Source organism: Alexandromys fortis, unplaced genomic scaffold, assembly GCF_014885135.2.
Source record: "Alexandromys fortis isolate MF-2015 unplaced genomic scaffold, M_Fortis_MF-2015_v1.1 scaffold_52, whole genome shotgun sequence".
Lineage (NCBI taxonomy): Eukaryota > Metazoa > Chordata > Mammalia > Rodentia > Cricetidae > Alexandromys > Alexandromys fortis.
This window is the reverse complement of record NW_026067929.1, coordinates 5,634,800-5,661,615: the sequence shown is the minus strand read 5'-3', so window position 1 is coordinate 5,661,615 and position 26,816 is coordinate 5,634,800. Positions and strand designations below refer to the sequence as shown.

At 41.9% G+C, this 26,816-nt stretch overlaps 1 protein-coding gene across 1 annotated transcript in view; it reads left to right on the top strand.

Annotated features, from left to right (window-relative positions):
- The window catches only part of Ctnnd2 (catenin delta 2), a 709,004-nt gene that overhangs the window by 413,531 nt on the left and 268,657 nt on the right, over window positions 1–26,816 (top strand). The window contains exons 8-9 of the mRNA XM_050144862.1: window positions 7,321–7,515; window positions 20,041–20,296. Of these exons, the coding sequence (XP_050000819.1) occupies window positions 7,321–7,515; window positions 20,041–20,296 (451 nt within the window). The remainder of the gene's footprint in view (window positions 1–7,320; window positions 7,516–20,040; window positions 20,297–26,816) is intronic.

The window sequence follows — 26,816 nt, the reverse complement described above, 5'->3', positions numbered from 1 at the left end:
CTCTGTATAAGAGTATAACAATTCAGTTTTCCCTGTCCTTGCCAGGAAAGGATAGGGGTGCTGGGGTGGAGTCCTTTTGAAGCCCCTTTTGTCAGGTTGAGTCTGAAGCTGATTGGAAAGATGCCAGCGAGTCCACAGGACATTCATGAGCCAACTCTGACTCCCCTGACTCTGTAGCCTATGGCAGAGAGGCCTCAGAAGTTTACTGCCCCTGATATCACACTTGATGCTGCTCCAAGTCTTTTATCCAAAAAATCCCAAGCAAGCAAACAAACAAACAAAAAATACTGAAGAAGAGCAGGAGGCAGGGGGAGGCAAGAGTGTCCTGATGTCTATACTTGGTCACTGGCTGTCAGGTCCCAGGGTTTCCCAGCAAGAAGCTAATTGCAGCACAGAGTGCATCGTGCTAAGGGCCAAAGCCCATATCTTTTTCGTTGTTGTTGTTCTCAAGGGCATTGCTAGCTTTCCCCAGCAGCCCATGTGCAGTCCAGGAGCCACTGTCCACGTCTGTTCCAGAATGGATATTCCTGGGGCCATTCAATTCTCGATTTAAGGGAACTGCCGAAGATTAAGCCTTGAAGGTGCACTGAAGACCCTACATCTTGCCTCAAATCTACTGTGACCATTAAAACCACGAGGTCACTTTTCAGAGGCACCCAGAAAATGCCAACTGTTATCTTCTCTGGGCTTTCTTCTGAGGTCCTGCTCTGGAAAGGGTCTCCTGCATAAATCTTCTCTTCTAAGTCTCAGAGGTGCACAGATTTTCCCAGGGTGGAGCTGTCCTATTTGTACTCACAAACGAAGTGGAAGATGAAGGGACCTTTGTTCTACAGGGTGTGTGCACCGTGGCAGTGCAGGGAACCTACACGCCTGTGCCCCTTCAGAACCATGTCAAAATCAGGACTGCCTCAGCAGAAACATCCCAGCCCATCCAGATTTAGACCCTCTGATTGATAAAAAAAAAAAAAAAAAAAAAAAAAAAAAAAAAAAAAAAAAAAAAAAAAAAAAAAAAACGATGCCCCTGTTTTTTCCCTTTCTGGAAATGACTCTTTCTCCAGATAACCATAACCCTATCCCTCTAGGCTGTCCCGAGGAAGAGTCCTTCTAGGAGAGAAACAAAGAAATCATTTGTGGCCCCCTGGTGTAGACCTACTCTTGGGCAGCCACACAGCAGCTACAGGACGAGTCACCGTAGTGAACAGAGCAGGAGCGTGCTGAGCCAGGTTGTTGGGCACCTGCCAAAGTCCACCTGCACGGCCAGCGTTCTGCTACACTCTGCCCTGTGTTTTCATTGAGGCCACTTGTGTTCACTCAAAAAGGCAGGGGAGATTATGGCACTGACATGTCTGCCTCTAGCATTCAAGATGGGTACCTAAATTGAAGTCCTCTAGCAATCAGATAGGTGTTCACAGCTAGACCAATGGCCTCTGCCTTCTCAACCGCAGGGGAAGCAGGAGCCTGTTAAGTTGTGCAATCTCAGTTCCTCAGAAGAGCTGAGAACGTGAGAAAGAATATGAATTCCAATCCGGACATTCTTATGCATGGTATTCAGAGAACCAACTACCAGACTACTCTCTGCCCTCAGAGGAGAAAAATTGGCTTCAGGAACAGGTGCCGAAGCACCCCTGTGTACCTGGCGTGTCTCCTTCATGTCTTAGACAGTCCACACATCTCACAGTGGAAAGTAAAAACATGGTCATCAAACAGCACCCCTCAAGAACACAGTGCTACCAGAGGGCACATTGCCTATACACCCTGTCACTTCTGCTTTGCAAAAGCCTGCCTGCCACTGAAGGAAGAGGATGAAAGACGTCTGTTCTCTGAAAAGCTAAGGGAGGAATGCTTCGGCTTAGACAGGAAGTTCAAGACCTAGAAACCGTGCATTTGCAGGAGACGAGATCACACAAGGCACCGCCACTGTAGCCTGGGGACCTGTGATTTTGGCCACTGGGTTTTTAGTTTTACTGGAAAGTGCTTGAGTCACAATTGGTGACGATATTCATTTGGGAAAAAGGGAGACAGAGTAATCATAGAGCATCAAATTAGATATCTCATCAAAAAAGTGATGGGAAAGAAGCCCTGGGTTTGTACACTGCCACTTGGTTCATGGCCACAGGCTCTGTGTGTATCCAAGGACTCCATGATAGCAGCAACGCTATATGATGTATAGAATATGAAAATCTAGTATGTATGAGTTAGAGGCAATAGGAAGGATACTCTTTCTTTCCAAAACCCAAATCATCACAGAACAGCTTTGTATCATTACATTGAAATTATTAGGTTACAATGCAGTTTTATTGTTGAATACATATGAATTAATAATTTCCCTCACAAATATTGATCTGAAATAGGACTCTGAGTCTCCATGAAAAATGTATCCATATAACTTTGCATTTATAGCCTTGCGATACATTATCAAGTGAATTCAATGAATTGGCGTTCATTTGCAAATAAAATTTGGTTCATGAATTTAACTCAGAAGACAGGGAGATTATTCTGGAATTCTTTTTTAATACTAAGATTAACTTTTGAATTAGCATAGGAGTAGGAAGGAAAATTTGGGAATTTCAGTTGGAATCAAAAACCAAATCCAAGACAAGAACTGAGCTGAGAAGGAAGAATGTTGGTGGGCTCACTTTTTAATTGCCTTTCTGGTTGCTTTGTCTTGTTGAGACGGCTTTTATTCAGGAGCCCAGACTGACCAGAAACTCACAGCACTCCTCCTGCCTCAAGCTCTTTAGTGGTAGGGTTTCTGGTGTGAGCCCTTGCACACTTCAGGTGAGTTTACTTAACTCAGAGTGCCAGATCAGTTTCAATTCAGTGTTTTGTTTTGTTTTGTTTTGTTTTTTTTTTCCCCCGCAGTTCCACAATAATCTTTGCGTCTTTGTCTACTTACCTGGTGCACACTTGTGAGATTATGAGGGTGACCAAAACTATTAGATTTTATATCTTTAGCTCTTCCTGTCCACATATCACATTTTCCTCTGTTTCATCAAGCAGCATGATTTTTTTTTTCAAAAGAAAAGGAAAGCGCCCTAATTGATATTTCATAAAACTATCAGGAGAATTTGCATCACTTCGAATGTTTCAAAATCAAATCTCCACATTTGTGAAACTTGGATAGTGTGTGCTAGAAAAAAGAAAAAGTACTTAACTGTTTTGTTTTTTAAACCAACCTGTACCTATGCACAAGATGGCTTCATTTCTAGAATCTGAAGTCCAGGGGACAAAGGACTTTTCTGCCACTATGACCCTACCGAGTGCACAGCTCTCTTGTCCCACCGTCCCTTGCTTCATACCTCTAGAGCCCCAGGCTGGACAGTACGTTTCTCTGTTTTCTACCCTTGAGGAAACTAGGGATGAGGACACTTTGGTGGCTTGCCCGGAGTCACTGGAGTGGCTAGAGACTGTTCTGGGGTAGAGTTCATGTCTGGTTTCAGCTCTGCTCTCCCAAACTGACACAGTAGAAGCAATAAAATGGCTTTCAAAGTACTGTTTCTGTTTGCATCAAAGTTTTAAACATTATGGCCAACACCCCGAAGCCACCTTTCCTGGGCATCACTAGCCACAGTGTCAACCTTCCCCATAATGATACCACATGTATGATGGGGACTACGTGGAACATGGGATGGATGAAGGCTTGGGCCCTCCAGTTCTCCAGCTCTCATGGCCCCTAGCATACCTAGCACAGGACTGAATGTTTTATTACCCTCCTCCAACACCACAGTCAAGTGGTCTAAGCCACCTGTCAGTAAACTTAAAAAGACAGCTCAGAGAGAGTTCTGGTAAGAGTGGCCGTGCCCCAGTACTATGTCAGTGTGTGGCTCTCTCCTGGGGCTTCCTCAACCTACTGGAGCAATGGCCTGCACAGGGGGTACTTGGAAGACACACTGTAACCATTCTGAATCACTAATTTATAATCCTGTATGTCGTGCTCACATTCCAGATGTGAGTCTTCTCACATACTTCCGGAAACATTGTGCACTAAAATGGCCAGTGACTGAATTCTGTGGCCTCTGGGTCCCATTGAGAAATGGGAAGAGCAGGGCCACATGATAAATTTGAATTTTGAATATTAGAATGATTACATAAATAAGTTATAAAGTGCTGTATATTGACATTTTTCCTACAAAAAAAAAAATGTACTTCTGCAAGGGCAGGGAAAACAGTCCAGGCAATTGGTCTGGTAGTTTCTTTGGTCCATCGTGTTTGGATCGCATTTTGCTACTTTTTAGCTCTGAGCTCTCAAACTTGGGTCAGGTCAAGTTCCCAGGATTGTTTGCTACCGACATAATTGGTGAGGGCACTGGACCTTGGCATTGGGGACATTTAAGACCAAGTCAAAAAATTTCCCAGCATATTTCTTCTTAGAATAGCCGAGTTCTAGTTCCTGGGAATGATATGTGTTCGCGAGGGGTGTTTAGCATCCTGATGGTGCTTAGAGCTTGATCTCAAGTAGATCAGCTGACGACAGGAAATTTCTATCAAAAAGAAGTGCATTTTGTTGGATTCAGAAGATATATAAAGCATCCAGTGAGATTTTGGTGCATATTCCCAGAATTGGTTTTCATGTAAATCTTCCCTTCGCATTGGCCATGACAAGGAAGATATTTATATGGATCTAACAATCCTATTTTTCCCCCCTGAGCAAAGCCAGTAAAAAATTCTTTTAATGTTTGACCCTTTGGCTTCTCTTCTGGTTCACAGCCCTTTTTGTTTGTCTAGATTATAGCTGTGTCCACCCACAAGGTCTTTAAACCTGACCACAATGGTTTAAAAAAAAAGTATCAACAGTGCTCTTTTTGAGAACGATTTTTTTCCATGCTTTATATACAGCTTAAATGGGAAAATTAATTTACACAACTGTTCTCATGGGAAAACACTTGAACTGTTACTATTGCTAATGATATTCTAATATTTCATGATGTCATTATGATGCTTTTGCTGATCATTTGCATTTTTTATTGCTTGAGAATTTCATATGTGTGTACGATGTATCTGATCCATGTCCTCCCCTCCAGCTTCCCCTCTGTTTCTCCACCACTGCGCTCTCTCCCAGTTTCATACATTTCCTTTTTTTTTTCTTTAAGCCCCCTGGGTTCACTTATTGCTTTCAGTGCAGGGGCATGGGACCTTCTACTGGAACATGGACAGTCTCTTGGGGCTCACATCCCTAAAGAAAACAGGATCTCCCTCTCCCAATTACCATCAGTTGCCAACACCCTCTCAGTTAGAGACAAGACTTTTGGAACACCTCCCCCACTCCATGCTTGGATTTTGTCTGGCTTGACCTTGCATAGGCATTGCCCATGCTGCCACAGCTGTTGTGTGTTCCTAAGTGCAGCTGATGTATTGATTCTGGAGATTACTACTTCACTGTACCTATCTATTACCTACAGCTCCTACAGCCTTCCTGCCCACTTTTCAGTCATGACCCCTGAGCCTTGGGAAGAAAGGGTATGGTACAGACATCTCCTTTAGAGCCGAGCACATTGTAGTTTCTTCCTGTCTTCACGCTGACTAGTTGTGGGTCTCTGTGTTCATTAATGACATTTGTGACAGTATCATCACACTGAAAGTCTGATATCCATAAAGATCGGCTTCATGTTATGACACTGACTCTTCGCCTAGCACTAGATTATTCATTTGTGAATGGTGCTAATATATAAATCTTAAGAAATATTTGCTCCCACGTCCCAAAGTCAGCACCAAAGTTCAGTAGCAATCCTCTTTGTCCATCACTGGGTAGGTTTTGTTTTGTTTGTTTGTTTTTTTTTTTAATCAAAGCAAAGAAATGATATTAGAGTCACCAGTCTGAGTCCTAGAATCATGCTTAGTTTTAGTCAAACATGTAAGGTCAGGATAAAAGTAATGTGTCCTTGTTTTTTTAGACTTTGGAGATCTTAGCCACATAATCTGAGCCTGCAGGAAGAGCTGAGAGCAGAAACTGAAAGCACACTACTGAAATATTCTTGGCAAACCCAACCTTGAGCTCCAGTGGGGCGCTGGCATTTGGAAAATCAGATGCACTGAACCTAATTATGCAAAACAGTTATTTCCAATCTATCATTCATCACAACTCTGTCTAAATCTGAGATTAGTTAATTATCAACAAAGAGAAAGACCTCACCTGCCCTGATCCTTCTCTTCCTGCAAATATCCAGTGATTTTATTTTTCTTTATTTATTTGAAATAAAAATATAATGACATCATCTCCCTTCTTCCCTCCAATCCTTGCAACGCAGCTCCCTTGCCCCCTCTGGAAGAGCTCCAAACCCAGGCTATGGGAAGGTAATCTGCAGTTAAATCCCACGACGGCTGGTGGGTGTCAGTTTGGGGGCTGAGGGTGAACAGTCATTCCTGAAGCAGACTGAAGTCCCCCGTGTTTTTAATGTGCAGTCTCTGCTCAGCAGAGATACTCAGCTCTTCCCCTTGTCACCCCAGGCCCGTGCCATGACACCGTTGCCCTGACCTTTCTCCTCAGGACATTAGATCTCAACCAGTTTCTCGTTTCCTGTCGGTCAGTGCAAGCAATGTCTAAGTATTTCCTGGTGTGGCAGCCCTTGTTTTAGAAGCGTCTTTCTTTGCGGCAGGGCTCCACAGTGACACCTTGCCCAGGCTACACAGGGAGTATTGTGAATAAACGATTCACAACACTGGAGCGCCGAAACACTTATACCCATCAAGTGTGAACAAGCCAGTTACACGTAAGCTTTGGGGCTTTCCCCAGAGGGAGACAGACTCAGTGCAAATGCCTCTGTTTGGTTAGGCAGAGGGAAAGGAAAAAGGATGCAGAGAACTTGTCCTTAAACACCTGCTTCTCAGAGGGCTAGGGGCCACTGTCTGTCCACTCTGGCTCATCCGTTGTCCAGGACAAAGCCTGAGGATGACAGCAATTTCTACTTCTGTTTTCAGGGGTGAACATCCTGATGTCTTTGCTGATGGAGCCCACTGATTTTCTCACCATGTCGAATATTCTCTCTTGCACTAAATCAAAACGATGCATGGACCTTTGGGTTATCTGTCCGCCTGGAGGCAGGCTTCACACATCAGCCTGTGGGGAAAAAGTTTCAGTGGTCCTGTTGGGTGTGGAATTATTTGAGAAACCCTAACATCCGTCCAGTGGCATCAGCTTTGGGAGCAGAACGAGGCAGCTGGATAGGGTGATGAGCTGATTAGTCTGGCCCCTAGCTGTCATTTGGTGTTATTCATTGGTTATTTGTAGATTTTAATCATTACACTATTCCATTCAAATGTTTTTGGATAAAATACTGTTTGGATGTTGGCTGAGTCTTAATGTGCCATCTTCGTTTCTTTCAGCTGGGTCCCGAGCCTCATACAGCAGCCAGCATGGGCACCTGGGCCCTGAACTGCGGGCCCTGCAGTCCCCAGAGCACCACATAGACCCCATCTATGAAGACCGTGTCTATCAGAAGCCTCCTATGAGGAGTCTCAGCCAGAGCCAGGGGGACCCTCTGCCGCCAACACACACTGGCACCTTCCGCACGAGCACAGGTGTGTATTGGGGTACATTCAGGCCTGCCCACTGGGCATGGGGGATATGGACCTCCTTGGAAGCTAAATAATTTTTCCCAAATGAAAGCAGTGTGTGTGTGTGTGTGTGTGTGTGTGTGTGTGTGTGTGTGTGTGTAACCCCAGTCAAGGCTTATAACCTGCTTCTGTCATCAGTATCTTTGATTATCATTGAAAGAATATAACTCCAGCTTAGCTACCTGGTGATTCTATGGAGGGTAGAATCACTAAGGGAATTGTCATTACATCATCAAGTAGAAAAACTCAAAACAAAACAAAAGAACAAACAAAACCTCATGATTGATGTTTTCTGTGCCCTAGGTAGGCGATTTAGTGAAGTATAAGTTCTCCACAAAAGGAATCACAGCCATGTCATAAAATATAGATGCATTATTTTTGTAAGACACTTTTAACGATGCCGTCTACCTTTTAGCAAGCTTGGAGATCAAAATATTTGTTTAAAAAAGTGACATATTTTGAAAGGTAGACTTAGAATATGTTTCATACACACTAATAGTCTAAATCATTCAGAATTGTTATTTAAAGGTTGGGATTTGATGACTCAATAAACACTGTAGTCTCCACCATTAAACATATATATTTTTAGTTGTACATAACCATAAGACACATTGAGAAGGACAGGTGTTTCCTATGACCTATAGCCATTCATAAAGTAGTCTAAGGTTATGATTATGTTCCTAATGATACCGACTTTAATGATAAATATGGAGAAATTAGACAATTGTTGAGCAGTGCACTCCTTGTAAAACCTCACCCTCCCAGGTAAGCAGCAGAGATGCCTGTCTGTTAGCTGCAGGTGAAGCTTACCCTTTCCAGGCTGTGCATGCTCAGAGCCAGGGCTGAGGCATGGGACCACTGAGTACAGTGCGGTGACTCTGTTAAACTGCAGGTGATGTGGGATTACATGTTTTGAAGCTGAGAAAAGCTGCCCTTGTGGCTGATGATGGCTGTTTACATTTCAGTGTTCCACGGCACTGGAAGAGGGAAGGCTCAATGTGCTCCTTGTGACCTCGCCAATGCCATTCAATATTAATAACATATATTTAGACTTAGGGAAGAAAGAACACTGATTTATCCTCGTCAGACCTTTTGTTCACAGCCTGCTATATCTGCTGCTGTCTGGAGCTGGGCCACTTGAATTTTTTTTTTTTTGCAAATTATCAATTTAGATAATTTTATTTCCTTGTATACACTTTCTGAAAAAAGAGGTGACAATCACAGTGACACTGAATACCTAATTTGAATAAAAAAAGAAAACAAGAGAAGTTTATTGACACCCCCCCCCGCTCTATATATGCCTTTAGGACTGTATTTTGTTAGTAAACTTCTGAAGGATCAGTCAAAAATTAGTTACAACAAAAAACTGCCATGTGTATTTCAAGACATAGAAAATGTTCATACTTAAATAAAAGGCAGCTGTTTCTGCCAGCTACTCTTTTATTACTGTAGCAAGATATTTGGAAAAAAAAAAAAAAAAAAAAAAAAAAGCACAACTTAGAAGAGAAAAGGATTCATTTCAGCTTGTATTTGCAGAAGAGACAGGCAGGCATGGTGTCAGGAGGATGACTGATACCATTTCCACACACAGGAAGTAGAGACCAGGAACAGGAACAGGAAGTAAAGTGAGGCTATAAACTCCCAAAGCCCCACCCACAGTGGCACACTGACTCTAGCAAGGCTACACATCTTAAAAGTCCCACAACCTCACAAACACCACCGACTGGGAACCAAGCCTTCAAACCCATGAGCTTAAGGATAGTATTTCTCCTTCAGACCTCCCACTGTTCCACTCTCTAGGCTTAGGGAGTCTACGCCTGTGCTAGGATAAGAGATTAATATGTGCCTTACATGAAATTTAAATTTTAGTGTCCCTGTGTCAAGCTTTGGGTCACACCCTCGCCCGTACCTTTAAGTGTCCCCTACAGCAGCTTTGGGACTGCAGAGGCAGCAGCATGAGGCCATGACAGAAACCATACAGTTCCTAGGACTTGGCCTTTTGCAGAAAGTTTACAAACCTATTTCCCAGTGCCAATGGAGAGACATCTTGAGCAAAGGCATGCTGTGCTTTTATCCTTCGTTTGAGGGCAACCAGCAGTCTCCTCAAAATGCTTCAGAGAGTCTGTTGCAATAGAAACCATGACAGAGACCTGGAAGATGTGGCAGGCAGAGGTTTGACACCTTATGCCAGCTGACACAGTGGAACTTGACATGGTTTGTGAGCAAACGTGATGAGTCACACGGTGCTGTGAGCATCACACGATGCTGTGAGTGTCACACGGTGCTGTGAGCATCACACAATGCTGTGAGCATGTCTAAGAGCACATAGAAAGAAGGAACAAGAAGTGAAGCCCAAGTCTCAAGACACAAACTTCCAACCCACCCCTGCCTGGGAGGCCTTGTGCCTGCCTCTGGCCTGCTTTGTGCTCTCACACTTTTCTAACCCCAGGACCCATTGCTTTAGAGACTGAATGTCTAAGATGATACATTTAGTGTGTGTGTGTGTGTAAGTATGTCTCCATAATCATTTTATTCACAACCCCCTATGTTGTACACATCCCTGTGTCTGGAGATCACTAAAACTGAGCTAAGAGATTTCCAGGGCAAAAATAAATACCCTTAGGAGAAGGGGTCACATTCTAGTGAGACCCTTAGTTTGAGGTACTTGATTCTTCATGCTTAGCTTGGATTGTTGGCTGATGTGATGTGACCAAGGAGCCTTATCTTTCTGCCTTTCAGTGACAGGGAACCAGCTGTAGCTCATTTGTTTCTGTGTCCCCAAACAATACAGACAGTCCTGTATCCAAACAGAAAGTGGGTCACTCTCTTTCACTGCACCCGCTCCTGGAAATAAAGATGAGGGAAAGGCACATCGATGCTTAGAGAATGAGGAGTTGGAGCTGAGAACCAAGGGTGAAGTCCTAAGAACAAAAGCAGGTGGCACATAAATACTTTGGGGACAGCCTCTAGTGCATTTAACATAGTTACTAATCCTGCAGCTGAGGTACATTTTGATGCCTTTTCTATGTATCATAAAGCAGACATGGAGATGTTGCTTCCACAGTCACATAGGTTGTTTGGAGTCAGTCTTTGACATGTCATGTCTAGGCTGTCTTGTCCTAGGTCCTGTTCTTTTTTGACCCCATATTTGTAAATACCATTTGAAGGCCAAACAGGTTCATTTGTTAGCCATGGAGCTTCGTGGCTTTGGATGTTCTCTTATCAAAAAGGTATCTGCTGAGATCTACTGGTGACTGGGTACACTGGCTCATCAGAGTGGCTTGCAGGCTACTGCTTAACTTTGAGCCCATTTCATCTCATATAGTCTCATAAACATAGAAGAAATTGACTAACAAAGGGTGGGAATGCCTGAAAGATGAATGTCATGGATTTGTTTTCAACTGCCTGGGTCTCCTAAGCATCATACTAACTCCATGGCAACTGTCTCCCTGTCCTTTCCTCATACACACTGACCTCATCTCTGGACCACTTGGTGCCTGATTACAGCTATGCTGAATAATAAGCCGCTCTTGAGCAGGGAGATTTTCAGGGAGAAAACTGGACAAAATAAAGAACAAAAACAGAAACAGAAATCATGTCTGCAGATGCAGAAGGGAAAGCGTGTTGAGACTACAAACTTCCCCATCACAAGGAATGTCCCAGGAGTTTCTTCTTGTGTTCACTCATCACTCATCTTTTTCCTGTTTCTTTCCATCCTCCTTTCTCGCTTCCCTTCCTTCTCCATTCCAGTTCTTGGCTGTCTTTCAGATTTGCAGACAAGTGAGTAGATCAAGATTAGAGCACAGCCTACATCTGAAGTAGAAGTGTTTACTTTGTACAATAAAAATAATCATATCACCTGTAGTCCCAAGTCTACCAGATTCCAGGCTTTGCTCTTGACTCGGGTTCTTAGCTAGCTGAGAAATTTTGTTTAGATAGTTAAATTTCCACAGTGTTTCTTGTTTAATTTCTTGTTCAGTGGGTAGATATTTGTATGCATTTAGAATATAATATGTCTTCAAATCATAAGCACACACTTGATGTAAAGTCATTTAGTACTTAAGATAGTGGAGCATATGAGTTCTGTTCTGTAGCCATCTAGATTTTATGGGCAGCTCTGTCTCCATGTTTGAACCTCTTGTTAAGCCAACTAAAGATGAACTGTCACGAACTTTCTAGAGACGGGCAACTAGAATATCTGTTCATGTTCTCTCTGTGGTCTGTCTCCCTGCCTTCTTCCTCTTATGGCTATATTAGGTTTGCTCAGCACCTTTATGTCACCCTAGGCAACAGAAGTGACTCTACCATAGATATGTTAGCACTTTCCCCATTCAGCTATACCATTTTCATCTTCATGGAGAATACTATCCAAAATCTTCATCCAGGCCCATGCAGCTTTCACTTGAAGGCAATTTTAGCACAGTTCTTTCCAAGTGAACAGATACTGATGAATATTTAAATAGAGCAGATAATGACTAAAGATAAAAATCATACAGACTTATCTAGATCTGACATACATATAATCACCTTGTATTTTAATTTTCTTTGGATTTTCTGCAAACTATATTATCATTCAAAGCACATGGGCTGTATTTTCTGGGCATACCCAATATTTAGTGTCCAGCAGATCAAATGTGATGGGACAGGTGGAGAAAGGTTAATCAACCTGGGATTTGGTCCCCATTTTACCCATCCCACCCCCTACCTTCTCCCCTGTGAAATGAAGAGCTGGCGTTGAGAGATGGGACCATTCACTCAGGTCATTGTTGGCCCTAAATGAGGCAGTATGTGATGGCTCATGACGTGGTGTCTGCACAAAAGGGAACTCTGCATGAGGATAGTATTGATTATATTCTTTCCTCATCCCTAGTCAGGGAGGCATTGCCGCACAGAACTGAAAATGGGCTCAGGGTGTTTAAAACACATGGGTATGTTATTATCCATTGATAGCCCCAGCACACACTCTGTAAATGAGAAGAAATAAGAGTGTGTACCATGAAATGTGCATATCAAATTATATAGAAGAATATGTATGCCTAAGTATGAATTCACTCACTTTCCAGTGGGTTCAGTCACTTGTGTCTATTTTAATTCTTAGGACAAATTCTACAAACCTACTGAATTCTGTAAACCTACCAAATTCTATGGTAATAGCTGTACCTGGACTGACAATCAAGAATAGCCATTCCTAAATCTTGAAAAAGATCCTAGTATGTAATGGAAGATTGCTCATTTGTTTTCAGTTACCGAGGCCTGAATAATCACACAGAAACTGTATTAATTACAATATTGTTTGGCCAATAGCTTAGGCATATTCCTAGTTAGCTCTTACATCTTGAATTAACCCATTTCTATTAATCTGTGTATCACCACAAGGCTGTGGCCTACCTTTAAGTTTTCAGTGGTGATGCCTTTCTCCTTCTACAGCTACATGGAATCTCTTTGACTCCACTACCCTCTCTCTGTTCTGATTTCCTGCCTGACTTTACGCTGCTAAGCCATTAGCCTAAAAGCTTTATTCATTAACCAGTAAAAGCAACACATATACAGAAGGACATCCCACACCACTAGTAATTATTTTTTCCATTAATCCATATTTTAAGTACCTGATTAAAAAAAATACTTCTTAAGAATTCTTAGAGCTGGATTTGGAGAGATGATTAAGCAGTTAGAAGTACGTGATGTTCTTAACAGGACTGAGGTTTGATTTCTAGCACCCACCTGGCAACTCAAAGCCGTCTGTAACTCATGTTTTGGAGGATTCAACACTTCCTCTGGGTATCAGGTGTACATGTGATACATAGCTATACATGCAAACAAAACATTCAAACATATAACATGCCTAAAATACATAACTAAATGTCTAAATATCTAAAACAGCATTTGTAATTCTCATTGCTGTATAAAAAGAACAAAACTGGTCACTGCTTAAAATAGGATTTTGGCCCCTTTTCTCTTTCAAACCTAATGTTGCATTCATCAATGTTGACCATGTCTGTGGCATTCCTAAATCTGATTTTACATTTTGGGGATATTTATCCTCTGTTCCCAGAAAAAAAGTGAAAACATTCTTAATGTTAGTTATAAAGGATTCCACCAGAAGTGTTACCTTGCTGAAAATACTTCTTTTTAAAAACAATAATGACATAAAGCTATAATACCATGTTGTATTTATTCTCGAATAGCTATCCATTAACTGTAGTGTAGTTCAGACTGTGTTAAGTGTAGAAACTTGGAAGACACATACAGTTCAACTTTGCTGACAGCATGCCAGATTGGGGACCAAAGAATTTTTATTCCTGAAGTAATGGACTTAAAAGCTCTTAGCCCCACTTTCACTAAGCCATCCTTGTGTTTTGATTAGAGACAGCATTCCATGATTACCTTCTTATATATTTCTTCTGTATTAAGTTATCTAGTTAATTTGTAAATACATGCTGTGTTTTCATATTTATCTGTATCTACAAATATATAGAGAAACACAATGAAAGGGAAAAAAAAAAGCTCAGAACTCCCAAGACCAAGCTCTGAACACAAAGCAGGTTTATTTGCTCCAGAGGGACAGAGGGCAGGGAATAGGAGACGAAGACAGGAGGCAGAGGACAAGGGAGATGGGGATTGGAACAAGGGAAAGGAGGCAGCGGTGTTTGGCCCAGAGGGACAAAGGACTGCCCCTGAATACAGAGGAAACAGACATGGCCCATAGGAAAATGGCAGTATATAAAGTTACAAGGGGAAACCCCGTGATAGAATGAGGTGTTTAATTTTAATTGGGTGTGTTAGTTAGGTGAACCCAAGGGGGCTTTAGATTACTGGACTTTAATACTTTCGTAGCTGGACCTTGGCAGTCAGCTTCAGGAGGAGGAAGTGACCATGCAAGGGAACAGGCAGTGATGGCTAGCTTTAGAAATGTAATCTAATGGATTTTTAGCGAGGCAGAGGGGCTGGGAGAGAAGGGCAAGGCCTGCCAGAGCCATGCTCACCACAGTCGAGCTGATCAGAGTCCCTTCACGTAAGACTGGAGAAATAGCTCAGTGGTTATTCATAAGGACTGCTCTTTTGGAGGTCCTCAGTTCACTGACAATCACTTACATAATGGCTTGTAAATATTTGTGACTCCAGTTCCACAGATGTCTGAGGTCCTCTTCTGGTCTCCACGAACACCGGACTTGTACATGGTACACTGAGTCAAAACACCTATACATGTAAAACAAAATGAAAAATATATAAGTATATAAAATCAAGGGTAAAAATACATAAAGAAAATTGCTTTTCTTACTCCTTGTTGGATTCCATTTTATATTCCTCACAACAGTTTCTTACCGTGTGCCCAGATTCCTGGATTTTATTCGCTTCTTGTTTTTTCCCCTTTTCAGTAAACAATGCTTGTAACCATCATTCAGAAAGCAATGTTTGGCTTTATTAACAAGGATGCATTGTTCCTCCCTCACATACGGCACACAAAGCATCTCTCTGTTTTGCCTTGACAAACTAAGGTTTTATTTGTGTAGCTTTCAGAAAACAAACACAATTTCAGCAACGGCAGAGGTGTCTGTCGAGGTGTCAAGTCCACTGCAGAAGAGGCAGCTTGTTAAATCTCCCCAGAGAGGCTAACAGCACAGTTCATTGAGTTCTAAGAGCTCATGGGAGGAGAAGGGGCTATTTGCAGAGGACGTGAAGGAGAGGGACAAGTTTGCAGAGCTGATGAAGCTCCAGCCCCTCCAAGTGTTTGCCAAGAGGACATTCGGTTGGTTGGAGTAACCCGCAAGGTCAATCAGTGGAGCTCTTGGAAAGAGATGGGAGAAAATGTTCAGTGGCGGAAGTTAAGGGGAAGGTGTATGAAATATGAGACTTTCTAATAGCAGGATGGTGGTTGTTTATCCATGGCAGCAAACAGGCTTGGTAGGTGTGAGGTGTACCAGGAGCTAACTAGCTGAGCAAATCAGAGGGCAGCACTGAGCGCAGTCTGGCAGTACCTTCCCGACTGCCACCCATCCAATCCCATAAAACAGCAGCTGTGGCGTTGTTTTTCTGAATCAGGGTTTTGCCCTGTAGTCCAGATCATCTTCTAAGTGTAGATCAGCATGGGCCTCTACACACAATCCTCCTTCCACAGCCTTCTGAGTACTAAAAATAGAAATGCCCATCACTATCCCCAGTCAATTTCAATCTTCCTAATGCTGCTACAGTTTTTTATCCATGCGGTATTTTCTGTGTACCAGATAGCCAAAGCAAGCTGTGATCCCAAGGTCCCATGCTGTAGTTTGGGGAAACATTTGCCCTAAATATGAAAAATTCCATTATTGTATTGTTGAGGGTCATGGCTTCTCACATATTTTGTTCTCCAAGGTCACAGGATCTGTTCTTTACATTAAAGAGCTGTTGTTGCCCACTTCGTATTGGTAGACACTTTATTTTCATGATTGGGGTATATTAATTTCACAGCATTTATTTGAATTGTGATTTTTCTATCTCAAAATTCTCAAAAACTATCTTTCTTCCTGGGACCTGCACAGAGATTTAAGTATTTATCAGGGTCTGACAGGGTAGACCATCAGGTGAACTGCCTACTGTCCAGCATGAGGATTGCTCCCTGAATCCCATCGGGGAGAAACAGCTAGCTGTGGGGTTATGAATTTGCTCTCTGAGTACTGGGAAGGCTGAGACAGTAGCATACCAGATGCTCAGTAACCAGTCCAGCTAGCTGAGTCAATGAGCCCTGTATCCCGTGAGAGAGAGATCCTGTCTGTCAGAAGATGCGAAGTGAGAGCCCTGATCCTGGAGAAAGACATCAAAGGTTCATCTCTGGCCTTCACAGGCCTGAGGCCTGACGTGTTCACCTCCCCCAGCTGTATGTGAACATGCATGCAGATGTACATGTAAACTCATGCACATACAAGCTGCCCTGCTCTCCCTCCATCCACCCCCTCTCTCTCATGTTAACGGATGATACTTTTGAAGGGTCAACTCATTAAAGTCAAAGTCATTGCGATTTAAACATTAATAAATAACTTCTGGAAATTTAAGATCATCCATCTTAAATTCTATAGCCCACCTCCTCATATCTTCACATGGTTATATCAGGGATGAGACAGAATCAAAATACCTTAAAATTAAGATTCTAATTTGCATTCCTTTTGTCTTCTGCAGGTTAAATAAAAGTCAGATTTTTTGGGATACTTTATATATCTTTTCTATATATCTATGTAAATTCAAGTTTACAAGAATAATATAAATTAGTTTAAGCAACAATCTATCGTAATTTTTCCACTGTGATCTTTGGGTGTTTGAGTCCTGTGACTAACCCATCTCTTCATCTGCCTTTAGTTGATATTCTAACTCCTCATTGTTATTTAACATTTCCTCATTCTACTCAGTAACTCACAAATATTTCTCCTGGAGATTCTAAGCCTGGTCTGGAAGCTCATGTTGATAGCAATCATGGGCATCTGGAGTCTAACTAACGGAGCTTAAATTCGTTTCCTCTTAGAGACCTACCTGCTAGGGCACTTCATTGCTTTGGGTCTCTGTTTCTCTTCTGTAAGGCACAACTGGCATTCTTCCCTCCTAACAGGTTGCTGAGGGAATGTGAGTTGGTACAGTGGAGCACACAGAACAGCAGGAGCATTCTGTTGCCCGGGGCAAGGCCTTCCCCACCCTCCTCCTGGCCCTATCCATAATTCCTTTGTGTAGTGTGTGTCATTTTCTCTGTGTGACATATTGGATATTTTTCCTGCCTGAAATCAAACAATAATCCCTTTTATAACTCCCAATGTCTCATCTTGTCCAAGACCAAGGACTAGAGCCGGAGTCTACAACTGACTCCCGAAACCAAGCACTCCATGAGCTGCATGGTCCTTCCCTGGAAAAGGCCACAGTGAAAACCAAATAGGGGCCTAGAGGGCTGACTCGGTGTCTAAGAGCACTTGTTCCTCTTGCCTCAGACTCACATGGCAGCTTACGACCATCTGCATCTCCAGTCCCAGGGGACACAATGGCCTCTTTTCATATATGCAGGAACCAGGCACATGTGTAGTGCACAGATATACATGCAGGCAAAACATTCATATACACAACATAATGAAATCAATCTAAACAAAGCTTTAAACTCAATAGGAACTTAACCTCTCCATCTCTCCTCCCGTACATGTCCAGGTTTTGCCTTAACAGAATTCCACATGTTGCTCATTTTGAGCCTGTTTTCTTGCGTCCTTCCCAAGTTGGATCGGCTATCAGTGTCTTTCCCCAACCCTCCCCTCTTCTTTTAGTGTCCTAGACAGATTGGGAAACAGTCATTTCCTTCCTTTTACCTATCCTAGCATTAGCTAATAAACATCATTTTAAAGATGCAGGTGTGTGATATATGAGTGTGTATACCCATGTTGCTATGTGTGCAGGAAGATGTGTGTTTGGTACGAGAGAAGGTGCATGACGAACATGGAAAACAAGCTTCTGTGTCTCCTTTGAGACAAGGTCTGAAGCTCACAGATTAGTCTAGACCGGCTGGCCAGGGCGGCCCAGGGATGCTCGATCCAGTTTTGGAGATGGCAAGCACACACCTTGTCCAGTTTTGTCTCGTGGGTCCTGGGAATTGAACTCAGATTCTCCTATTTCCACAGCTAGCCTTGTACCAGCTGATCTCTTCCCAGCCTCCAAAATGGTCTCTGTAGGTTTTTTTAATATTTCTTGGTCTCGACTACATGTGCCTTCTTGTGTGAATCAGTAGGATTAACAGCAAATACATTTTTAGAAGAGAATTTATTTTTGCCTGTAAACAATTTTCAGCAAGAATAAACACTGATGTTTGGTTTCCTGAATGAAGAATGTGCTTCTGTGAAAATGAGGCAGCGTACTAAGTTTCTCCTTTTGCCCTTCATTTTCTGACTGCTTAACACAACTCTTGAGCAAAAGAAGATCTTATTTCTGTCTGTGTTCTTATCTAGATTTTATGCTGTTTTGGTTATAGTATAAAGTATATTGTTCAGGATATTTTAATTTTTATTACATTTGTTTCTTTATGGTGGTTGGGAAAGGGCGTATGCCACACTTGTAGTCAAATACAATTTAAAATGCTACTTCTTAGGAAATATGGACACTTTTTCTTAGAATAATTTTTCAAAACTATTTCAATAGTTTTCATCATGCTATTTATTAGCATGTTCTCCTAATTTTTGTTCATCAAATGATAATAGTATTGCTAATTAATTGGAGAAGTAAGATACTGAACTCATAGGTTTTAATCCAGACCTCATCGGGGGAATCTCTCCTCCAGTTTACTTTCAGCATTTATTGTTGAGAAAGAATTCCTTGCATGCTCTTAGCAATTGCTTCCTTGATGTGTTTCATTTGGTATATGGCCCTTATAGAAAAAAATAAATAAATAAAATAAAATGCACTAAAAAATAATTGCTGGAAGGTCAAACTTGTGCTGTGTGACCTGGAACTGGAATCTGATAACACGTGGGTTATGGATGCCTGGATGTAGACACTTGCTGTCTCTCAGCATCTGTACTGATCCAAGCTGTCACAAAGCAAATGTCCTCATCGTGATTGTTGCTAGGGCGATAAATAACGACTCACATCCCACGCCTAAGGAAGACGTTATTTCCATTTTATATGTCAGTTTGCCTTTAGACGGGAATATTTTTGAGGGACAGATGAAAGCAGTGGCCTGGCCTTGTCTAAAAATACCCCAGGAAAGAAAAGAAATTGAGAATCAGTTTGGAAACAGTGAAACTGATCTCAGTAAGTTGTGCAAACTCTTCTCAGAGCATCCTAGACATGTTGAAGAGATGCAAAGACGTTGGGGAAAAGCCACGTCAACGCCCGGCTCCGCCTCGCTCACTCCTGGGATGACTTGTTCCTTCCCTCACGTGCCTGTTGTCTCCCAAGTGCATTTGTGAAAGCCTTACTGAGGAAGAGGCCCGTGGAACATGTAGGGATGTACTTTACAGAAAGGAGAACAGCCCAGCACGGGATGCTGCAAACCCAGTAAAGTTAGTGTCATGTTAATCCGAACACATCCTGAATGTTGTCCAGCAGGACAACACAGAACTAATTTGTCTGTTCTTCCTTATAAAATATTTTCCTCTGAAATGTATCTTAACCTGTGCTGGAGATCGAACCCAGGGCCTTCTGCACACTACCCAAGCACTCTGCCAGAGCCACACCCCAGCCCAAGTTTTAGTTTTGAACAACGTTCTCATGCAGGATGCTTGTGCCTTCCCTTTGATTTTGGTTAGCAATGAGCCCCCAGCAGGTGTGCTTTCTCCCCGTATTTTCTACGTACTTCTGAGACAGCATGGGAATTGTCATTTGACTAGATAGCATTGACTATGTTGGGAGATCCGTGACAGATTAATTTTGTTTTATTCTTTCGAACCCTATTTTTTTTCATGTGTGTAACGTTCCCCCCCTGCCTAGACCTGGTTAACCGTTTCTGCGAGCAGGTCCTCAGTTTTTTACTTTGTCCCTACTTTCCTGTCCTAGCCCCATCTTCCCCCGGTGTCGACTCCGTCCCCTTGCAGCGCACAGGCAGCCAGCACGGGCCACAGAATGCCGCCGCAGCCACCTTCCAGAGGGCCAGCTACGCTGCTGGCCCAGCCTCCAACTACGCTGACCCCTACCGACAGCTGCAGTACTGTCCCTCCGTTGATTCTCCGTACAGCAAATCGGGCCCTGCCCTCCCACCCGAAGGCACCTTGGCCAGATCCCCATCCATTGACAGCATTCAGAAAGATCCCAGGTGGGTAAGACCATATTTATTTTCGCTGAGATTTGTAAAGAGATTTTATAACCCAGTCTCTTCTTTGCACTCTTGGTGACATCATCGCCTTCGCCTTCCTGCTGTTGACTGAGAATGAAAAAAATTGATTTTTCTTGGATCTTTTGGTTTTTTATTTGTATGATATATGGACACATAAGATGGACCCCTATTATCTATGGGTCAACACTCAAAAATAAAACACAAGAGCTATTATAAGAACGCCTTTGGGTGCTTATGGTTGTAGCCATCTGATTGATCGGGTGGGGTCTTGAGTGACGTGGGAACAGAGATGGGAGCTGGGCAAAGGTCTCCCCTGACCGTCAGTGCCACTGTCCACGTGTGGTGCTCCCATCTGAGGAGACGGATTCAGTGCCAACCTCTGTCTCTCTGGTTATTACACTATAAAGATTCCCCCACCCCAAAAATTATTCTCAGATTTGAGAAGTCCAAATTAGTTGTTCAGGGAATGGTGAGAAGTTGGCTGTGGATTGTTGTAGAAATGATTTGGTACATGTGGTGTGTTTCCCTTCCGCCTTCTTGTTCCATATATATATAAAACCTGTACCTGTGAGCATTCTAGATAGGCCCAGATCCTGGTATTTCTTTAGGACCGGGCTGAAGTGTGGTGATAAATTTGAAATTCCTCTCCAGGCATTTCCCTGACAGAAGACACAACTTCTCATGTATTATATGGAGAATTTGCATGGTTTCTCTTATAAAAAGAAATGGCTTCTTCAGACATAAAAGGCAAATGGAATCATTTCATAGTGTGCTTTGAGATTGCCTCGGTTCAGATGAAGCCCACATGAAGGGCCCGCTAAGTGTTGTGTGTGGTACAGCCCGCATTGTAAAGCGAATTGGACGAAAGGCTCAGCTCCTACGGCAGGAGATTGAAAGGAAAGCTCAGCCACAGTGCTCAGGGTTGGTCTCCGGGTTCTTGAGCCTTCACAGCAGTCAGAAGTCTTTGAACAGAAACCTGCCCTTCACTTTTAAGGCATGCATGGTTAGAGCGTTCTTCGGAAAGTATTTTTATCATGCTTTATTTGGAAATATTTTATACTTAACAATAAGGTAGAAATATGCAGAAACAAGACCTTACTGAGAGCAGAAGAGTGCTCATAGAACACTGTATCAGACTTGACACCGTTTGACTTTTAACATTGTGTTACATTGGATATTATGGATTTTAGTCCTCCTTCTGTTGTTGCAATAAAACAGTGACCAAAAGGAGCGTGTAGAGGAAAGGGCTAATTTGCGTATACTCTCCAGCCATAACCTATCACTGGGGGGAGTCAGGGCAGGAATCCGAGGAGTAGCTTAAAGCAGAAGGCATGGAGGAATTGGGCTTAATAAGAAACTAAATTTGCGTTTCTCTGATGCAGTCCAGCTTCTGTGTTTTATACTGTATGTTAAAGGCTCTTTATTTTATTCAATGGAGCATTCTTCCTTCTCTATATTGCTATAACTTCCATAGGTTTGTTTCTTTCTGTATAATGTCACAGCTTTTACCTTTTCAAGTCATGGATTATGTTATCTGCATTTACTGAGTGCCTGCTGTATACCAAAGAGAGAAACGCCAGTAAGAAACGGGAGAAGAGTAAGAGGACATTGGCCACTGGCCTTTAGTTTGTGTTAAATTTATATGCAAATTAGTGCTGTGTGGATTATAAATTCACCTTCATTTTTAAGATCACTAGGTGCTGGCCATAAGAGTGAGTGTTCATTCTGAAACCCTAGCATGCTAAGCACAGGAGAGAGAGAGAGAGAGAGAGAGAGAGAGAGAGAGAGAGAGAGAGAGAGAGAGAGAGAGAGAATATATTATGGTAAGAACCAGAAAGGATTTGTTTTTTTTTCTATTTGTTTGTTTGTTTTTCTGTTTGTTTTTTAGGGGGAGGAGTCTTGTGTTTTTCCCCTTTTTTTTTTTACTGATTTATATTGAGCTCTACGTTTTTCTTTGCTCCCCTCTCTGCCTCTCCGCTTCAACCCTCCCTCAAGGTCCCCATGCTCCCAATTTACTCAGGAGATCTTGTCTTTTTCTACTTTCTACTTCCCATGTAGATTATATCTATGTAAGTCTTTCTTAGTGTCCTCATTGTTGTCTAAGTTCTCTGGGATTGTGATTTGTAGGCTGGTTTTTTGTGTGTGTGTGTGTGCTTTATGTTTAAAAACTATTTATGAGTGAGTACATGTGATACAGAAAGGATTTGTAAAACACAAATAAACCCAGCAATATCTGGAATGAAGAATAAAATAAGTAATGCCATTTTTTTCAGAGTGTCTTTCAAACTCTTATTGTTGTTATGGATTCAAAAGCCATGTGACTCCCAGCCCAAGGTATTAACTTATAAAAGACATTTTCTATCTCTTTCAAATGATGATTTTTGGTTGTTTCCAAGCACATACTAGAATTAAGTGTGCTAGAACAAAGGTATCTAACGTTTAGGGCTCAAGGGCACTCACTTATGATGTATTTCCACGCTAATATAATTAATGTATGGAATAAGTCTTGACTATTTGAGTCAAGAGAAAGGTGATGTGTTCCTGGAACAGAACAAGATAGAGCTGGCTGTAGATAGAATAGTTAAAGGAAGCTCGGAAATGATAACCTCCTATTATCCTGCCTTGTTATCCCATCCCAAGTGGTGATGTGCAATCCTTCTTTTCTACCATGAACAACCAGTACTGATGTGTAACTCATTGTCATTAGTCACTTTTGTTTATCATCCTGCATTGAACAATTAATTGCCCTCAAACACGGAGCACTCAAAGTATTTGTTGTTGCCAGACAGGTGGTAGCTGATTGTCAGTTGTTAACCAGTGACAATTAATTTCCATCGCCTCTTGAAAAGTTTTGCAGCAAATTGAGGTCATTAATTTAGAAATTCTGACATTGGCAGAAAGAAGATTAGCATTTCAAAGTCAGGAGAACAATACATTTTAGCATGAAGTTCCACTGTGCTGGGCATATTATAATTTGACAAGTCCAGTAGCTGAAAATCTACTGAAAACCATCCCCAACCAGTTGGACAGGCTTGCTGCACTGTGTGTGTTATCAGATTGTAAATGTGCTAGGAAGACAGAAAGGGGGCGTGGGGGAGTGAGGAAAAGGTACCAGGGATAGCTCTGGGGCACGATTTCATAAATGAGGCTTATTGATGGGTGAGACAAAAAAAAATCCACATATCTTTGTCTTAGTCCTCCCTCAATTTTCTAAGACATTCCCACATTTGCTTTGTTCTTTCATTATGCCTGTCGTTTAAACTTCTATGTTGGAGCTTGTCAACTGAGCCACTAACTTCGGGGCACCTTAGAGATATGACAGCGCACTGATGAAGTTCATGCTGTGATAATTGGGTCACTTGAAGGAGGCCCTGAAAGTAGAGATCTCAGTCTGCCCCGTGTAGCTGCAGTACGCTAAAGGGTGCTATGATAGGGGTGAGTCTCCTGACTTTCAAAGTTAGCTTAGTGGGTCACAGTTTTTTTTTTTTTTTTGACTTGATACAGCAGTTTCTTTTTGAAAACTTTATGGATACCAACAGAGACTGACCACTCCTTTACTTTGCACAGAAGCATCCCCAATCACTTAAGATATGGGGAAGAGACATGAAATGACTCTGAATGTAGGAGAGTTGTTTCAATGGAATAAAAGTGGACTTATGAAAAACGAAGACCAAAGTTGGTTAAAGACAGATGTTTGGAAACAACTGGCATAAAAATCACAATGAGGGAGCAATCACTTCTTAAACAAGGGAGGGGTGTGAAATTAGTTTAAGACGCACACNCTTATATATACATACATACTCCTGTGGATGTGAGAAGAGTCACCTTGGCCTTTGGTTTGCTTACCTCTATAGACTGTTTTGAATATTCTTGATGAACAAGTGAATAGGAGAGCATTTCTTCTGAATACAGTTCATGCTCTCCCCTGAAGGTGATAATACTTATTTTTAATCATTTCCAAAAAAATGTATCAATACCTACCATATCATATAAAATTAACTATAATGAAATTTGAAGTTACAAACATCCAATGTGACACCCAGTAGTACTGCCTTCTGTTGTTTATATCTTGTGTCTACCTTGTCCATGTTGAATTTGAGTAGGCCTGTGTGCATAGTAGAATAATGCAGAGAGGAAATTTCTGGGTTATGAAGGCAGAAAGCAAGTCAGAGTTCTAGGGCCATGCAAGCAGTACTTTGAGCCACGTTTGAGGGTGCCCTTCTCTCTGCCAGTCTAGCCTTTGCATCTTCCAGCTTAGCTCTTAGACATGGTGGAACAGAGATAGGGGATCATCCCTGAAGCATCTTATCCTAGGTTCCTGTGCAAAAAGACACTATGAAGTACTAACTAATATGCTTGCTGTTTCCCATCACTGAGTTGTCGGGTGAGTTGTTAAATTGAACCTGAGTGATCTTCTCAACAAACCATTAACCTTCACTTTCAGTATCTCCTCAGAAACCCTTTACCCCTCTGCTGATTAAAAAGAGAATAGTCAAGAAGTTGGCACAGCTGGGCATGTTTGCCAACACATGAATGGACAAACAAAATACACAGTATTCAGTGTTGATAAGGAATGAAGTAAGATGTGTTGTAACATGGATGAACCTCAGGGACATTTTCAGTAAATAAGCCAGGTATAGGATGGCCAGTGGTTCTGTAGAATACCGTGAGGCAGTAAGAATATCACATTCACAGATCTATAAGGTAGAATAGTGGCTACTAGAGGTGGGGGAGAATGAGTAGTTGTTTAGTGACCATCAGCTTTATGTTTAAGATGAGAACATACTAGAATTGAATTGTGAAGTGTTTTGCCCAGAGTTTGTGAAGATGCTTTATAACACTAGCTTTGAAAGAGCTAGAATGGTAACAATCTCTGTATATTTTATAACAACAAAAATGTAATTGAGAGGGCTGGTAGAATATGTCTCAGCCAGGAAAGTCCTTACTGTACAACCATGAGAACCTGAGCTCTTATCCCCAAAAACTATATATAAAACTGAATGTGGTTGAATGTCCTGGCACTGGAAAGGCAGACAGGAGGATTTGTGGGCCTTTCTGCCCAACCAGCCTAGTCAAATTTTTGAGTTCAAGGTTCAGTGAGACTTCATCTCAAAACAAAATAAAAAGCTGAGGTATAAACTAGAGAGATGACTCGGTGGGTAAGAGTGCTTCCTGTTCTTTCTGATGATCCAAACTCAGTTTCTGCACCCACATCAGACAACTCCAGTTCCAGGAGATCCAGTATTCATTGGTGTACAGGGACACTTCACCACATGGTGAATGTACAAATGCACAAATAAATCATTTTTAAAAATCAAGGAGTAGAGCAATTGAAGTAGGTACCTATTGTCGACCTCTTGCCTCCATGTGTATCCACATACCTGAACACATATGTGTACGCATACACACAGGATGGTAGCCAGCAAATTGCTCCCCAGGAACTACTTTTTTACAGGTAGAAGCCTACACAAGAGCAGGATAAGGAAGCCAAGAGGAGAAAAGATGAATGTGTCATGCTTATGAATCCTGACCATGGCTGTTTTCCGAGCTGTGCCTTCCACTACCTTGTGGGAAATGGCAAAAGTCACTTCTGTGGAGGTGGCCACAGCACTTTTGCTTTGCACTACTCCTAAAATAGGCTACTAAAGTCTATAAATATATTATAATAATATATTTCCTAATTATAATCACTATAATACCATGTTAAAGAATAAATGTAAAGTAGCTTTTTAAAAGAGATATCATATTATTCTGCAGAACAAAAACATTTGTTCATAGGACTTGAGAATTAGCATCTTTATGGTGATCAATTTTAGATATTTTTTTGCTTGGCAAATATTTCTTGAGCAAACTATCAGGCACTGTTTTAGATAGTGAAAAACATTTGCCTCAGGTAAATGAGGTGAAAATAGTGACTAGGAAATAAATAGGAAATGGTCATGCTTAAAATCATATAAAATTTAAATTGAATGTAAATGTAAATATACCTTTTCCATTTATATTTAAAATTGCCCTTAGTAACTGCTTATGCCAACCAGGACGTATTTCTTTCTCATAACCTAAGTCCTTCTCATACTGCCTGTTTGCTTCAGAGCCAAAGTTCCATCTCATGACTTCTACCTCAGTTGATTTTCCCTCACCCAAAGGACAAGGCCCCAAATCACCATAAAGGCCCCAGATGACCACAAAGGCCCCAATCACCAAGTTTTTGACCAACACCAAAAAATCTAGTAAAAAGCATCCTGTTCTCCCGGGAGCCAACAGGACTCTCCACCCTTCACAAAGATATGCTGTGTTTCAAGCCAGTTCTAATTTGATTAAGAAAATTATTCTCTATGGTAAATGAAGTTGACAACAGCAAGGTACTTCTGACATTGAAGGGTGACGTATTATAATGCCCGGGTATCTTTAGAATAAGGTGGTGTGTTTCTGCCGGGGCCTTGGAATGTGCTCATTGTCCTTTATTCTGAGGATGATTGAAACAATAACAGATTTAAAT